This window comes from Mus caroli, unplaced genomic scaffold (genome assembly GCF_978045245.1).
Source record: "Mus caroli unplaced genomic scaffold, Mus_caroli_1 scaffold_6, whole genome shotgun sequence".
Lineage (NCBI taxonomy): Eukaryota > Metazoa > Chordata > Mammalia > Rodentia > Muridae > Mus > Mus caroli.
Genome location: NW_028227261.1, coordinates 56,636,916 through 56,655,049, shown reverse-complemented (window position 1 = coordinate 56,655,049; position 18,134 = coordinate 56,636,916). Strand labels below are relative to the sequence as shown.

The window sequence follows — 18,134 nt, the reverse complement described above, 5'->3', positions numbered from 1 at the left end:
TTGCCTCTGCAATCAAGCTCTCCCAATAAACGTGTGCAGAAGGATCCTGTTGCAGCGTTGTTCTTGCTGGCCAGTCGGGCACCCGCAAGACATTGTGTCCCATAAGTTTGGGTATCTTGTGCCTTCATTTTCATTAAATTCTAAAAAATCTTTAATTTCTTTCTTTCTTCCTTGATCAAGAAGGGCATTTTTCAGCTTCCATGTGTATGTGTGCTTTCTGTTGTTTTTGTTGTTATTGAAGACCAGCCTTAGTCCATGGTGATCTGATAAGATGCACGGGATTATTGCAATCTTATTGTATCTGTTGAGGCTTGTTTTGTGTCCAAATATATGGCCAATTTTGGAGAAGGTACTATGAGGTGCTAAGAAGAAAGTATATGTTTTGTTTTAGGATGAAATGTTCTATAAATATCTGTTAAACCCATTTGGTCTATAACTTCAGTTAGTTTCAATGTGTCTCTGTTTACTTTCTGTTTCCATGATCTGTTCATTGATGAGAGTACGGTGTTGAAGTCTCCCACTATTATTATTGTGTGAGGTGCAATGTGTGCTTTGAGCTTTAGTAAAGTTTCTTTTATGAATGTGGGTGCCCTTGCATTTGGAGCATAGATGTTCAGAATTGAGAGTTCTTGGTAGTTTTTTTTCATTTGATGAGTATGAAGTGTCCTTCCTTATCTTTTTTGATAACTTTTGGTTGAAAGCCGATTTTATTCAATATTAGAATGGCTGTTCCAGCTTGTTTTTTGGGACCATTTGCTTGGAAAATTGTTTTCCAGCCTATTACTCTGAGGTAGTGTCTGTCTTTGACACTGAGATGCATTTGTTGTATGCAGCAAAATGCTGGGTCCTGTTTATGTATCCATTCTCTTAGTCTATGTCTTTTTATCGGGGAATTGAGTCCACTGATGTTAAGAGATATTAAGGAATAGTGATTGCTACTTCCTGCTATTTTTGTTGTTAGAGGTGGAATTATGTTTGTGTGACTATCTTCTTTTAGGTTTGTTGAAAGATTACTTTCTAGCTTTTTCTAGGGTGTAGTTTCCCTCCTTGTGTTGGCGTTTTCTGTTTATTATCCATTGTAGGGCTGGATTTGTGGAATGATAGTGTGTAAATTTGGTTTCATTATGGAATATCTTGGTTTTTCTATCTATGGTAATTGAGAGTTTTGCTGGGTATAGAAGCCTAAGCTGGCATTTGTGTTCTCTTAGGGTCTATATAACATCTGCTCAGGATCTTCTGGCTTTAAGAGTCTCTGGTGAGAAGTCTGGTGTAATTCTGATAGGTCTGTCTTTATATTTTATTTCACTTACTGCTTTTAATATTCTTTCTTTATTTTGTGCATTTGGTGTTTTAATTATGACGAGACAGGAGGAATTTCTTTTCTGGTCCAATCTATTTGGAGTTCTGTAGGCTTGTTGTATGTTTATGAGTATCTCTTTCTTTAGGTTCGGGAAGTTTTCTTCTATAATTTTGTGGAAGATATTGACTAGCCCTTTAAATTGGGAATCTCTGCTCTCTTCTATACCTATTATCCTTAGGTTTTGTCTTTTCATTGTGTCCTGGATTTCCTGGATGTTTTGGGCTCTTTCTTTGACTGTTGGGTCAATGTTTTCTATGCTATCATCTGCCCCTGAGATTCTATCTCTTATATTCTTTGGGGATACTTGTGTCTATGAATCCTGATCTTTTTCCTACATTTTCTATGCCCAGGGTTGTCTCTCTTTGCGATTTCTTTATTGATTCTATTTCCATTTTTAGGTCCTGGATGGTTTTGTTCAATTCCTTCACCTGTTTGGTTGTGTTTTCCTGTAATTCTTTAAGGGATTTTTGTGTTTCCTCTTTAAGGGCTTCTAGCTGTTTACCTGTGTTCTCCTGTACTTCTTTAAGGGAGTTATTTATGTCCTTCTTAAAGTCCTCTATCAACATCATGAGATGTGATTTTAAATCAGAGTCTTGCTTTTCTGGTGTGTTGGGGTATCCAGGGATGCTGTGGTGGGATAACTGGCTTCTGATGATGCCAAGTAGCCTTGGTTTCTGTTGCTTGTATTCTTGCCCTTGCCTCTTGCCATCTGGTTATCTCTGGTGTTAGTTGGTCTTCCTGTGTCTGACTGTGGCTTGTCCCTCCTGCAAGCCTCTGTGTCAGTACTCCTGGTAGACCATTTCTCTCCGGGATGAATTTGGGTCTTGAGAACTGTGGCACAGGGTCAGCTCCAGGGCCCAGATGGAAACCTGAAGGATCCTGTCCCTGGCTATTCCTTGGTTCCTATATCCTGATGACTCTGGGATGGTCCCTCTTGGGCCAAGAATCTGAGCAGAAGAAGTGGTGTTGCCTGTGCTCACAGGTGTGCCAGCTCCTGGGAGACCAGCTCTCTCACTCCCAGTGATATTTGGTTATGGAGTGCTGTGGCACAGGATCAGCTCCAGGAGCCAAAGGAAATCAGAAGGATCCTGTCACAGGCTGCTCCTCAGTTCCTGTGTCCTGAGGTGTCTAGGCGGGCCCCTCAGAGCAGAAGTGGTGATCTTACCTGTACTCACAGATGTACTAGCACTTCTGGGAGACCAGCTCTCTCCTGGCAGTATTTTGGTGTGGAGAGCTGTAGCACAGGATCAGCTCCAGGCACAGATGGAAACTGAAGGTTCCTGTCCCAGGCTGCTCATTTTATGTGGTTTTAAGTAGTCCTAAAAATCATATCTTCTCAAATATTTTAAAGCCTAATAGGCATGTATGTTCATAGACATTACAATAAGCATATGATTGCTCATAAAAAGTAATTCAAACTTTAACTCTCCAAGGATTGTCAGATTCAAGTAGCTATCATAACATTAGCTGCAGCAGTGTTAAAATCAGTTTTTCACTATATGGCTATAAGAACACCTATTGCTCTTCCAGAAGACCTAAGTTTGGTTTCTAGTACCCACTCTGGAGGCTCACCAATAACTCCAGCTTCAGTGGATCCAATGCCTTCTCTCTCCTTCACCAGCACACAGATATGAGTTATATACATAGACATGTCTTGTGTTTTTGGTTTTGTTTTTTTAATTTCACGTGCATTGGTGTTTTGCCTGCATGAGGGTATGAGGGTGCAAATCCTCTGGAACTGAAGTTACAGATAGTTGTGAGCTGGGAATTGAACCTGGGTCCTATGGAAGAGCAGCCAGTACACTTATCCACTGAGCCATCCCTCCAGCCCTGCCCCCCCCCACCGCCAAATATATCTTAAAAAAACAAAGGAAATTTTGAGTTAAATCAAGTTTTTAAAGATAGGTCATACCCAGTTATAATGTGACTCATCTCAATCAATATCTAGCATTATTTACTTATCCTTTATCATACATATATTTCAAATCCCATATAGGAGTTATATATGGACTATGTGAATCCTATTTTTTTTTCTACAGAAAAACTCAAAAGAATAAAAGCAAGAAACAGCTAGAGTTTTCAGAGCTACAATCTAACATGCTGAAAGTTTACTCTGAGTTTTACATCTGACTTCTAAGATGGATTCTTGACCAAAACAGAAGCAGAAACTTTGGGAACAAAGTGCCCCTTGCTGCAGCACAGCAGGCACTTCGCGGTGATTTCAGCTTTTGTTTCTTAGATTCTCAAGTAGTTTGTTTTGCTCCTTTTAGAAAGACATACCAAATTGATCTCTCTCTTTTTTTTTCTCATAGAATGCTCAGATTGAGAGAATATTCTGGTAGCTGAAAGTTTTCTTCGTTGCATTTCACAGTGTTGTCCTGTCCTGGATTCTCTGGGTGGAGAGCCACAGTTGTCTAACCCAGTGGGACTTGTCCAGGGCACTTTCCCTTCTCTCTCTCTAGTACTTATTACTAATCACATCCCAATACCACTGCACTCAGCATGGCTAACCCCTCCCTTGGCTCCATCTTTATAGCCTGTCCTTCCTCAGATCCTCTTATCCCCATGGATCTGACACGACCAGTATATATATATACACGGCCAGTATATATATATATACACGGCCAGTATATACACGTCATCCCAGCCTCACCTGCTGCTGTAGAATCTATTTACATATTTTCTTATACTTATGCTTATATAAGCATATTTTCATGCTGACATCTTCCTAGAAAGTAGGCAGCTGCCAATCAGTTTACTCAAATGTTAGTAGTTATGGTTTCATTAGCCAATATTTATTAAATTCCTACTTTATACAACTTATTAAAAATTATATTACTATATATCTACCTTCTGTACAGAATAATAGTATTACCTCGTGGCTTGTTTTGTTTGTTTTTTTGTTTGTTTGTTTAGTTAGTTGATTGATTGACTGGTTGGTTGGTTGGTTGGGTTTTTTTGGGGTTTTTTTCTGCATCACTAACACCCACAAACAACGCACTTCTGAGTGCATACTGAATGATTATATAACACTGCAGTTTTGAAAACTGAGTCATCAAACAATTGCCTCTTTCAGCAAAGTCCAAAGTATTCTCCGTGAGTGCAAATTACCTAGGGCAAAATTACTCAATTGGTTTCAACTGTGCCGTTCAAGGTTATGAAAATGGGGTTAACAAGTCCCCATATTATACCTTCAGAAGGTGATATTTCAACTGAATTTTAGAAAATATAAAATATAACAAAGAATTCCATCTGAACCATAAAAACTGTTTGCTACAGTTCAAATGCTTTAAGGTAGTAACAAACGTAAAAATGGTTAAGTTTACTGAATTCACAATAAACAACCTTAAGGGTACAGAATTGTTGCTGGTCATCTTCAGAGAAGCAACCAAGTTTCAGTCTACAATTCCACACATAGGAATAAGCACCTGCCAAACATGCCTCACTGGGTTGTCATAAATGGTCTTAACCATGTTTAAATACATGCACATATTTCTAAAGCTGGATCTTAGGTTATCACTGTTTAACCACCTTTAAGAAAATAATCTGTACAAATACTTCCCAAGGAAATACTTTCATTTTTAGGGAAAAAGAACAAAACTTGTCTCAGGCTGCTCTTAGTTCTGGGACACTATCTCTCCCTTGGGGGCCTGGGGTAAAACAACCACCACCCTGACTTTTTAAAAACACTTGGGTGGCGATATCTAAGTGCTGAAAATTGGCCTCTCTGCTAGTTCTATAGGAGCTATAGGTTTTCTTAATTTTCAGTACCACTCATATGAAATTAAGAATTTAGAAAATGAGCCACAGCAGTATTAACGGTATATAAGAACTGATATTGAAAAGGCACACATATTTTTATATCCCAACTATTATGACTATCTCAAAATACTGCTTAGAAAACAAGTCTTTTTTATTGTATCAAAGGACAGAATATTTTAGTTTAATTCATAAGGAATATAACTAATATCTTGATCACTTTAATTCAACATAATTGGTTTTTTTGGTTAATCAATGTATTTTATGCACTAAACTATTATTCTAAAAAAAGTAAGATCATAGGATTTACATATACACAAAAACAATTAAAATCTGCTCTGCAAAGGGAGATCTACGATAATACAAAGATGAGCTCCAAGAAGCAGGTGTCACATGATCCCTATGTGTTCTTAATGACCTGATCTGACTTGAAATAACAGGGTAAAGTGTGACTAGTACATTATAAGCTTATCAAATAATTCAAAGAAAAACTCGTGCTGGGCGTGGTGGCGCACGCCTTTAATCCCAGCACTCGGGAGGCAGAGGCAGGTGGATTTCTGAGTTCGAGGCCAGCCTGGTCTACAAAGTGAGTTCCAGGACAGCCAGGACTATACAGAGAAACCCTGTCTCGAAAATACCAAAAAAAAAAAAAAAAAAGAAAAACTCATAATTTATAATTGAAAATATTCTCTTAGGGTCTGACCAGGATCGTCTGGCTTTTAGAGTCTCTGTTGAAAAGTCTGGTGTAATTCTGATAGGTCTGCCTTTATATGTTGCTGGCTTTTTTCCCTTACAGCTTTTAATATTTTTTCTTTGTCCTCTACATTTAGTGTTTTGATTATTATGGGGTGGGAGAAATTCCTTTTCGGGTTCAATCAATTTGGCGTTCCGAAGGCTTCTTGTACATTTATAGTCATCACTTTTTTTAGGTTAAGGGAAGTTTTCTTCTATGATTTTGTTGAAGATGTTTTTCTGGCTCTTTGAGCTGGGAATCTTCACCCTCTTCTGTTCCTATTGTTCTTAGGCTTGATCTTTTCACTGTGTCCTGAGTTTTCTGGTATTTTGGGTTAGGAGCTTTTTACACTTTGTATTTTCTTTGACCAATGTGTCAATATCTTCTACGACTGAGATTCTCTCTTCTATATCTTGTATGAAAGTAGATTTTAAAACTAACATTTGTTACTGTGGCTACTGTAGTCCTTATCTGTCAGAAGCATGCCCATATCTACTGGTGTGTGTGTGTGTATCTGGAATTTCATATAACAGATCATTTAAAACTATATTTAGATCAGCTCACAGACCATAAAATCCCCCCAAAAGAGGAGAGTCCATCTTACTAACTGCAAAGGGCAGCATCATGCTTTTATTTTGATCGCACACTGATAATTGCCACTGTCTCTTATAGTCTTAGTTACACGACTTTTGCTAACCACACTTATAAAAAAAAGAGAAAAGAAATAGATAGAAAAACAAAGATACAAAAGTTCAACAGGCAATCACAACTAAGGCTATTGTTGGGAAAGAGGGCAGCTCTCACGGTCTGCCAAGAATATCATGTGCTATGTGGACATGTCTCAAAAAAGCAGATGTCAATAAAATGGAAGGATTTGCTCAATTAGATGTACCTTGATCTAGTACAAATCAAACAGCTACAGTAGTAATCAAGACAAGATCTGGAACACAAGTAGTGTTGCAAGGAATCTACTATCTAACTTCCAAGTGATTGCAAACATTTAATAAAATTCCAGTAGGAGAGGGCTCGCTGTTTGTTTATCCTAATGTAACAACAACACAGGGTCTTTTATCTGACACTGAGATAGCATATGCAATCATTTGGGGTAAACCTCACTTATCTGGATTATTCTATGCCTTCCAATTCTTTATTGCTAAGATACTGTATATCATCTACCACTGTAAAGGATTTTTAAGACTTGACTCTCCTGAGTTAACTCTAATCAAACCTAGCTGACAGGCTACACAGGAAAAATCTGTCATCTAACTGTGACAGTTTACCTATATCTTCGACTTGAGAAGCAGAGATGGAAGAATCCTCAGTTCTGGACTAAATACCAACCCAACATCCTCTCTTGAACAATACACATGTGGTTATCAGTCTCATGAACACTGAAGGTCCAAGTAAAAACACAAGCTGGACAATGCCAACTTTCATAGTTTTCCTTTACATTTTGTATTTTGTTTATTATGGGGAGGGGGCATATGTACGGCCCATATGTAGAATTCATAAGACAAATATGTAAAATTGGCTCCTTCCTTCCACCATGGCTTCTAGAGGATAAAACTTTGGTCACCAGGCTTATTTAGTAAGTACTTTCACTCAGTGAGCTAGCTATATCACCAGTACCATCCTTTTAAAAACATCTTTTTACCTATTTTTGCCTCTAAAGTCCAATATCATCATACTTTTCAAACCAATATCTCTGAGGCAATGTAATGCATGACCTATGACATATGGAATTCCATCTTCCCATGTCAAGAGAAGGAAAGTCAGTCAATCTTAGTTTTAAAAGTCACTTAAAACTACATATGGTCATAAAATATTTATTATAGAAGCCATCCTCCCAATATTTTTTAAATTAAACAAACATACCATTTCAAATCACACAGAAATTATTTCTTTTTATAATTTGGTACTGTCTCTCAAGTAGTTTTATAATAAATGGGTTTTTCAAAAAGAGAAACTTTGGAAGCAGGGGACTGAATCTATGTCTCTCTGTCCTAGAACTCATTATGCAAACCAGACTGGCTTTGAACTCACAGAGATCTGTCTGTTTCTTTTTTTTTTTTTTTTTAAAGATTTATTTATTGATTATATGTAAGTACACTGTAGCTGTCCTCAGACACTCCAGAAGAGGGCGCCAGATCTCGTTACGGATGGTTGTGAGCCACCATGTGGTTGCTGGGATTTGAACTCCGGACCTTCGGAAGAGCAGTCGGGTGCTCTTACCCACTGAGCCATCTCACCAGCCCCGATCTGTCTGTTTCTAACTCCACAGTGATAGAATTAAAAGCCTGTGTTACCATGCCTGGCCAGGGGAAATTTTTTAGCAAGAAAATAGAAAAAAGCCAACCAAGAATAATAACCACAATTCTACTTCTGTGGTTTTGTTTGTTTGTTTGTTTTTTAGGCTAGTGACCCAAGGCTTTTACTTCACTGACAGGTCCACAGGCTGGCAGGTAACTCCTACAGGGTCACCTCAGAGCCCACCTCTCCATCTCCCTAGCCATGGGCTACCTGTGCCTCCTTCTGTTCCCTCTGCTTCCTCCTCTGGAACAGTGAGCACTCCTGTTCAAACTTCTTCATGTGCTTCAGATAGCTCGTCCCTTGTGCTCCAGGAAGCCATAGTTTGTTGAGAAGTTGGGCATCTGCAGGGGGTTAGGCTCCACTGAGGCATCCCCTACATAACACTGGGCCAGGTGTGCCCCCATAACCACTCTCCTACTTCTGCATTTCAACGTAATTAATTTTCTTTAATTCCCTGAAGATATTCTTATACCAGGAAATTAATAATTTCTTTCTTAACCAAATGATACATCATTCTTGCTTCAAAAGCTCAAGAAACTAAGAAATGTAGTAACTTGGACATTCTATATCACAATTTATATATAGTCTTAGTAACATCAGTTCTTTATGAATCATATACTGAGGTATATAAAATTCTAATCTGAAGCTAATTTATCTGATTGAAAATAATAAACTTGGCCTGGAGAGCTGACTGGTAGCAAACATGAGTGTCTCAGGTCATATCTCCAGACCCTCAGAAAAGCTGAGAAGACATGGTGATAGCCTATACTCCCACCAGTTGGGAAACAGAAAGCCCCACCCCCATCCCACATGCGCAATTTGGCTAGCTAAATTAACCAGAACCAGAGAGTTAATTCTCGGGTTCAGTGAGAGACCCTGCCTCAATACACAGAGAGGAGAGTGCTGAAGGAAGACATGCTCAAGTTCAGACCTCCAGACCCATGTATGAACACACACACACACTTAGACACACACACTTAGACACACACACTTAGACACACACACACACACACACTTAGACACACACACACACACACACACACACACGAGAACAATGTACATAACTACATGTGCACCACACGTGCATGATGCATCTACTTGTAATTCTCTTCAGGAGAGTATAAACATAGACACTTAAATGCCTCACTCGACAAAGTTTCCCTCACTTGGTGAGCTCTGCACTCAACCCCATTCAGCTTCTACAACACGATTTTCTCAAGTACTCCTAACTCCTATTAATTCCTATATATATATATATATATATATATATATATAGGAATATATATATATATAGGAATATATATATATAGGAATATATATATATATATCATTTATATCATTACATCATGTCTACTGTAAGATTTTAAAAATTATAGAAAATGATGACTCAGATTTTGGGGCAAAAGTATAAGATAAAATTAGTCTGGCCTGCTTTAGCAAATGTATATCAAACAACAATCCAGAAATGAGAATATTTAATTCTATCCATAACATGCAATTATATATGTCGGATAGTCTTTGTCCTTTAGCATGAAGACTGTGGAAAGTGAAGCAATGCTTAGATTTCAGACCAAATAAACCTCTTACTCTCAGCCTGATGAATCTCCATATTCAGAAAAATACCGCCAAAATTATGTACATTATAAGACTTCTATGAAACCAAATAAAATAATTTAAATGAAAAAAAAATTTGGGTGTGCGTGTGTGTGTGGTTTTTTGAGACAGGGTTTCTCTGTATAGCCCTGGCTGTCCTGGAACTCACTTTGTAGACCAGGCTGGCCTCGAACTCAGAAATCCGACTGCCTCTGCCTCCAAGTGGCACTAAATAATTGTCATCTAGCACTAAATAGAATCAACATGAAATTTTAAAACATAGGGTATAAAGGAAATAACTGGAAAAAGCCTTTAGAAGAAACATGAGACAAAAAAGTTGGCAAACACAGTAAGTATCAGACAATTAAAACCCAGCACTTAGAGGCAAGAGATCAGCCACATGCTCGAGATACCAGCAAAAACGCATTTACGACTTAGAATTCTGTACCTAGCAAAATTGACAATCTGGGAATAAAGATTCAAAAAATTATACTACCAAGTGAGGAGACCTGTGTTTGTAGTTGCTGAGTAGAGAGGCCATAGCAGGAGATCCTGAGCCCAGGGGCTACAGGAGGCCATCCTGGACAGCCTGGTAAGACCTCATCTCAAAAATAAACAAAGGAAATTAATGAAATAAAAAATTATCAGATACATGTTTTAAAGTACCTTCCATACATCATACTTAAGAAGACATTAAAAGTTTTCAGTAAAATAAGTACATCCAGAAAGAAAAACATGGGAAATGTTGACTCTGTTAGAGGGTTAAAAAAACTCTCTAGCATAATGATAAATAGTGGATAACAAATAGTAGTAAATAGTGTCTAGATAACAGTAAGTAACGGCAGAGGGTCTACAGGTTGATGGTAAACTGGCTCCTAGACAAAAACCACACAGTCAGTCTGGTAAGCTTAAAGAACACCAGTGTACATAGCTTCAAGTCAGGAAAGGATCGGCCAGCTCAGGTCTGCACTGCACTGCCTGATATGTCGGCAAGTTTTTTTTGTTTTTTTTTTTTTTGTTTTTTTTGTTTTTTCGAGACAGGGTTTCTCTGTATAACCCTGGCTGTCCTGGAACTCACTCTGTAGACCAGGCTGGCCTCGAACTCAGAAATCTGCCTGCCTCTGCCTCCCGAGTGCTGGGATTAAAGGCATGCGCCACCACGCCCGGCTCTGTCGGCAAGTTTTAATGAGAGAACCTAGAGAGCAGAGACAGAGTAACGGAACTCTGCTAGGAGAGAGGACGCGTGCAGGGAGCAAAGGCATAAAACCTACGATAGTCTACATGGCTCGGCAGTGAAACACGCAGTAATCATGGACCCACACACTAACCCTGACACCCAACACAGGAACAACCTTAACCTGGAACTGATGTCAGTATAGAGACAGGCTGGCAGCAGAATTTAAATCTGTCTTCAATGTTAAGCCCTATTCTACTCTCTGAACTTTATACTCATATAATTCTTTCAAAAACTATTAAAATGTAGATAAGTAATAGTGATAAGCAGAAACATGAACGAAAAGACAACTCAAAGTTCATAATTACTATTTTTTCTGACTCTGAAATTCTTCAGCCAAAGGTAAGAGGAAGAAACACAAATTGTAGGAACTCTTGTAGAATTTCCTCTCATAGGTGAGCACAAGTAGAAAGCCTGTGAGTTATGCAATACACTTCGATTATGAAATCTCTTCTTATTCGTGTATGTGTGTGTGTGTGTGTATGTTATTTATTTCTTCCTGCATTTCATCTTCTTAAAATGTAGGCTCCAGTAATTCACTCACATCAAGTAACAATTACATGGAATAATGTGTGTTCTGAACTCTTCCAATAGAAGTGTCTTATTTTTTTTTTTGAAGATTTATTTATTTAATGTATGAGTACACTGTAGCTGTCTTCAGACACACCAGAAGAGGGCATCAGATCCCATTACAGATGGTGCCACCATGTGGTTAATGGGAATTGAACTCAGGATCTCTGGAAGAACAGTCAGTGCTCTTAACTGCTGAGTCCTCTCTCCAGCCCAAGTGCCTTATATTTTATTAATATAAAAACTTAGTAGTCAATATGTAGCTTTCCCTAAGTCACCCAGAGTAAAGTAGTACCAGAAAGCACAGCCACATCCGTAACTCAAAACCTCATTCTCCTACCCATCTATAATTTCACAGTTTTTAACTCACTGGATAAATGATTACTATGCTTTGTATATGCTAGGACAGATGCTAAAAGTAAAGTAATTTGTAAACTGTGAGTCCTTGCCCTTTATGGTGTTATAATCAAATGAAAAACTCCTCGCATAATCATACATGCAACCCCAGGGGATGGGGCAGGAAGGAGAGAGATGGAGGAGGGGAGTAGACTCCTCAGCAGGGAGGCGGGCAACAACTTCCATGAAGCAGCATGTGAAGAAGCCAGTGAAGACAGGAAGAAAAGCAGAGAGACAGAGTCTGATGGAGAACTGTTAGGCAAAACTGGCTTTGCTCAAGGACAAACTGAAGGTCACTGAGGCAAAAATAAAGTAAGGAAGCAAAGAAATCCAGATTATGAGAGAAAGACAGGGCAGATTATGTGGAGTCTAATACACAATAGTAAGGAAATACATGCATTTTCTACTTGTACTAGAAGCCACTCAAAGACGGTCTGAATTGTACTGCGTAAAGTCTATCAGGCACAGTGTCAAGGACTGACCAAGACAGGAATGGAAATAAAATCACCTAGGGAGGTACAGCAAAATAAGCAACTAAGCAACATGGAAGTGTCTAACCACATGACCAGTAAGAATTTTAAGTATGGCTAAAATATATACAAGATGCTGAAAACAGTAAGAGAGAAGAAAAAAACATTATTTTTGTATTCTATGGTATTTACATTAATTATATATATAATTAAAATTATTACTTTCCCCTGATTATAAGTATATAGCAACTATAATTAAAACTATTATCTTCACCTGATTATAAGTATACAGCAATTATAAAATTATAAGTTACAAATGTTTCATAATATTTCTACCTAACAGTGCTGCTCTACATGGTAACTTGTACTAGGTTTAAAGGGGTACCCAGCTAAAAGCACTGGGTCAAAGGTCCATTTTAAAAGTAGAATGTATATAACTTGTTGACCAAATGAGATACAAATCAGAAAAGAAGAAAGACTCTGATTCCAAAGACTGAGCTTAAGGAACTTGGGAACTGTCAGTGGTACTGCTGGGGGCAGACAGGACCCCAGAAGGAAACCCAAACACCACTTGAAATTGTCTCTGAGCTACCCTGCTCCATTTCCCAATAGAAATATCAGGTCATGATCTTAGAAGAAAAAAAGGGGTGGGAGGAACATCGTTCACAAACAGACTATGCAAGCGCCAAGCCTGCAGCTGCACAGTACACAGCCTGGGAAGCTGGGTGTAACAGTGGTTTACTGCTCTTGACGTAGTATATATATACACTCAGCTAGTGCTGACTGCCTACAGCACGATGCCAGAAGCACATAGATTTGTGTGAGAACCAAAATTCTGCTAATACTGAGAGTTTGAGCAAACATGAATTTGCAGTCCAAATGCTTGAATCAAACAGTCCCAAAATTAAATACTGGCCACCACCAAACTAAAGTGTGATACTCAGTAATATTTTAAATGTCTCTATCCTGCAGTTCAATTGCCTAGAATATGAAGATGATATTTTTAAGGTAATTAACATTATTCCCAGCACTTAGGTAGAGCTTATTATACTAATATAATTGTACTAAAAGTAATAGAAGGCATAAGTTAGAAAAAATGAATATATATATATATATAAGATTTTTTTAAAGTTTAAAACTAGTCTACTTTAATATTGGAATATATAGCATTTTTCCCAGAATTCACCAAAATTGGATATCTTACCTGTAAGTTGTGTTTGGAACATAGACATCCCTGGCAGGAAATTCTAAAATTTCTCTAGTGGGCCTGACTCGGCTGTCGGGGTACAGCTTCACCTGAAGCAGCTCTGGGGTTAGGCAGTAATGGGGATTTTCAGGTGCAGGAGAAATGTCTATCTTCAGCTGAGCTGCAGAAAATACATTATAAAGTCAATGTGAATATAAATGTTCTGTGATGGCTACAGTTGGGTCTGAAGTGCTTCTCAAAGGCTTTTCCAACAAGATGTGGTACTGCTAGGATATGGTAGTTTTAGGAGGTAGGACCTAGTGGAAGAAATTATACACTAGAAGTATGCCCTGGAAGAGCATCCCCTGGTCCTTCCTACTTCCATTTACTTCTGGGCACCACAAACTAAGCAGCTTTGCTCTGCCCTATGCAGCTTCACAAAAGTGTTCTGCTCCACAATGGGCCCCAAAGCAAAGGCATCCAACTGAAGGCTGGAAGCTGTGAAAAGATGGGCCAAACTAGATCTTTCCTCCATTTAAGTGGATTAGCCTCAAGTAATTTATTCTCCTGTGAGGTAGTCTGTCACAGCCACAGAATGTTGTTTAACACAGAGAAAATGTTCTTAGAGGAATTTCAATATTATTTTGTAAAAAAAATCTGGGATAAACAGTAGATAAATATCATATTATTAAGAACTTAGATATAAGCTGGTCAGTGGTGGCATGTGCCTTAATCCCAGCACTTGGGAGGCAGAGGCAGGTGATTCTCTGAGTTAGAGGCCAGCCTAGTCTACAGAGCGAGTTCCAAGACAGCCAGGGATACACAGAGAAACCCCATCTTCAAAACAAAACAAAACAAAACAAAACAAAACAAAAACAAAATAAAAAAGAACTTAGATATAGAAATCATTTCATTTATCAAAATTTAAAAATGACTTATCCATGCATAAGTGCATGTAAATTAACAAATGTTATCCTCCATTCAGGGAGTGAAGAACTAAAAACCCAGCCAGCAAGCTGGGCTTGGTGGCACATGCCTTTAATCCTAGCACTTGATGGGCAAAGGAGAGGCAGGCAGATTTCTGAGTTCAAAGCCAGCCTGGTCTACAGAACAAATTCCAGGACAGCAAACCAAGACATTGGATGGGCTCTAGCACCAACTGGACAAGGTTTAAAGAAGTGACTTGGTTTTCAGCTTGATAAACTCTTCAGACGCTATCATCGGGGTTAGCAGGCTGCTGGTCAGTTCTATTCTGGACTGTTTGCTCTAACGGTGACAGCAACCCATTTTTTAACATTTATTGTTTCAAATCACTTTAAGCCACAATTATAATTCATGGATCTCATTTTAGAACTCAGTTGATAACAGTAATGAACCCTGAATCCAAGCTGTCTGCTTACATGATAATGAGATAAGAACCATGAAACACACTCAGCACAGAAAGATGAGTGAGCCAGATAAATAGGAAAATGAAAACATGATAGCAAATAATTATCAGCGAGAATTACCATATCACTCAAAATCTGAAAATACCTGTAATTGGTCTCAGCCTCCGTAAGACAGAAGACGGCCTTCTCATATCAGCAAGGAACTTGTACAGGTCCTCATCACTTAAGCGGTCTCCTTCCTAATTTCAATGATATTGAGAAAAAGAATTTAGTAAAACAAAAGTAGGAGATAAGCACTGGCTTCTAAGTCGTGCTGTCAGAGGGAAAGATTGATATATTCAGGAGAATGAAAATCTTCCTAAGTTCTTGTTTCACACCTGACTGAGATTTGTAATGCTACCAACCATTTTAATCTATGTACATAGTTATGATCTATTACTTAGCCTATAAATTATCATAGGATGTCTAGCATACAGACAGCCAATGCAAGTTGAAGGTAGGGAGGGTATAAAAGGAAAACTAAGACTGCAGCTATAAGACAGAATCAAAAGGAGACAAATACAAGGACATGGGACAGTTACAGAGAGAGTCACAATTGAAATTATGTCTTTTAGCTTTATATTCTAAAACTTCTGAAATGCAGAATCTTTACACATTGTAAGTTATGTGTATAGGTGTATAGTAATGAATAAATAAATAATGAATATAATGATGGTAGGAGAAGCACCGCTATCCTGACATGAAGACCAGAGACAGACCTCCAAATGACCACAACTAAAGATGAAGGGGGGTGCGGGTAGGAACAGAGACAGAGAGAGAGAAAGAGAGACAGAGACAGAGAAGAATGAAATAGTGTTTATTTTTTCCTTCTACCTACAATGATGAGGAAAGGAAACCCTTGCCTGCTTTGGGACACTTTGCTGTCTACGCTGCACTCTCATGGCACTGGCACTGGGCTATTACAGCCTCTGCCTCTGTGAGCTCACACTCTTGAGCCAGCTCACACTTAAAACATGGGAGACAGCATCCCTAGGTACCATTATTTGGGGAAATGATTTTTTAATGTCTAAAGTGACTCTGTGGAGTTACTACCCCTAATATAGTTCTTTAACCAAGTCACACATAGAAAATGTGGCTTTTAGAAAGTCAGGCGCTTTATGTGACTAATGAATTTAAGTTTTCCATCAGCTGCTAAAACAATATATTCTCTTTACTGAGCACAGAATACAGATATTCAATCTTTATTCATTAATACACTCAAGATTTTCTTTAGACTTACTTTTATTTACTTAATATATTAAATTACATTGCCAGTCTCTATTCCTTAGTGATGATTACCATCGGTTTTGTGCCTTTTACTGGGTGGGACATAATTTCCTACCCGGTGCTTGGCTGTGTAGCTCCCTCCTGTCATTGAGCAAATATGCAAACTGAAACTTATAAAGCAATTCATGAAACCTGGCTTACCCTCTCCTGAACTTCTGCCTCTAGTAGATGGAAAAACTGAGTTTTCCTAGAAACCAATCGAGATCAGCTGATCTAGCCAACCTCCAAATCTGTGGTCAAGCTGAACTCACTAGAGAGGTCAAGCCGACACTCTCCACCAGATCGCTGGCTTGTTTACTACTGTGTACCCCTGAAGCAAACAAAGCAATTGTTTACTAATATACAGAACAAATGTCTTTATAACTATTGTATGGATTTACTTTTGTTTTAAAATCTCTGTGTATTTCTAATAATTTTGGGTTGGTGCATTTGAAACCTTACATGATTAACTATATATACCACAACTATAGATAGTAATTTCTCATAAGCTGGGAGAAGGGGTTGAATCTTACTTAGGAGAAATTTACTTCATGAAGTCTACTTTGTTAAGTAAAAGTACAACGTCTACTTTTACTTAGTTTGCATTTCTGTGATGTACAATTTTCTAGGTATTTAAAAATACTTACAAAAGTAATACATATTTATGGATAAATATTTTCAATAAAGAACGTTAACACCAAATGCCAGTTTCTCCTCCACAAGCCCCCCTCCCCGCCCCCACCCACTCACCCATTCACTCCCACCTCAGCACCCTAGTATTCCCCTATGCTAGGTCATTGAGCCTCCACAGGACCAAGGGCCACCCTTCCCATTGATGCCAGGTAAAGCAATCCTCTGTACATATGCAGCTGGAGCCATGGGTCCCTCTATGTGTACTCTTTGATTGGTGGTTTAGTCTCTAGGAACTTTGGGGGATCTGATTGGTTCACACTGTTCTTTCTAGGTGTTTGAAAACCCCTTCAGCTCCTTCAGTCCTGAGAGGCTCTGCCAGAGCCTGACCAATAAACACATTTTTTAATCTTGATTCACAATATAAAACCCATTTGACATCAAACCCCAATGTATACATACATATACAAAACCATTCATATAAAATAACAGGAGAAATGAGGGCTCTGTGAAGCAATATTTAAACTGAATATGTAAAATGCACTTATTTTTTTAGATTTTTTTTTTAAGATCTATTTTTTATGAAGCTGGGTGTTACCTACTAAACTGGTTTCCATGCACTGACATGTGAAAATCATTCATTTGATTTAAAGTGGACAGAACAGATCTGCAAGAATAAAATGTCTTTGATAAAAGGATCTTGGACACCGATATTTTCCTCAGCAGCACTTAGCTTGAGCACAGAAATGGGGTTTCTATTCCACAAGCCATAGATAAGGCCGTTAAAGTCAGAAAACTTTGGGTGGTGAAGCATGTGACCACTCTAATTCACAAGCCATCAGTGTTTAAGAAAAGGTCCACTGGGTGCCAGAGATGGCTCAGCAGCTAAGAGTATGCACTACTCTTGCAAAGGAGCCTAATTCCGTTCTAACACCCAACCTGGGCGGCTCACAACCATCTGTAACTGTAGCTACAAGGCAATCTGAGTCTCTGGCCTCTGCAGGCACCTGTGCTCAGCTATACATGTCCATACACATAATTTCAAATTATAAAAAAATTTAAAAGTTCACCATTATAACTGAGTAAGATATAGCTGTGAAAGACAAGGTTTGATGCATTAAAATGTGAATGTGAGCATTTAAATAACATTAGTGACAAAGTGGATACAATGTCAATTAGTTCATATTTTACTTGTTTTTA

General features: G+C 38.4%; 1 protein-coding gene across 5 annotated transcripts in view; it reads right to left on the bottom strand.

Annotated features, from left to right (window-relative positions):
* Dock7 (dedicator of cytokinesis 7) overlaps window positions 1-18,134 on the bottom strand; it is a 196,552-nt gene that overhangs the window by 114,351 nt on the left and 64,067 nt on the right. For all 5 annotated transcript variants that reach the window (XM_085839169.1, XM_085839170.1, XM_085839171.1 and 2 more), the window contains exons 13-14: window positions 15,145-15,238; window positions 13,630-13,792 (exon numbers count right to left, since the gene is read on the bottom strand). In XM_085839169.1, coding sequence (XP_085695295.1) covers window positions 13,630-13,792; window positions 15,145-15,238 — 257 coding nt within the window. The remainder of the gene's footprint in view (window positions 1-13,629; window positions 13,793-15,144; window positions 15,239-18,134) is intronic.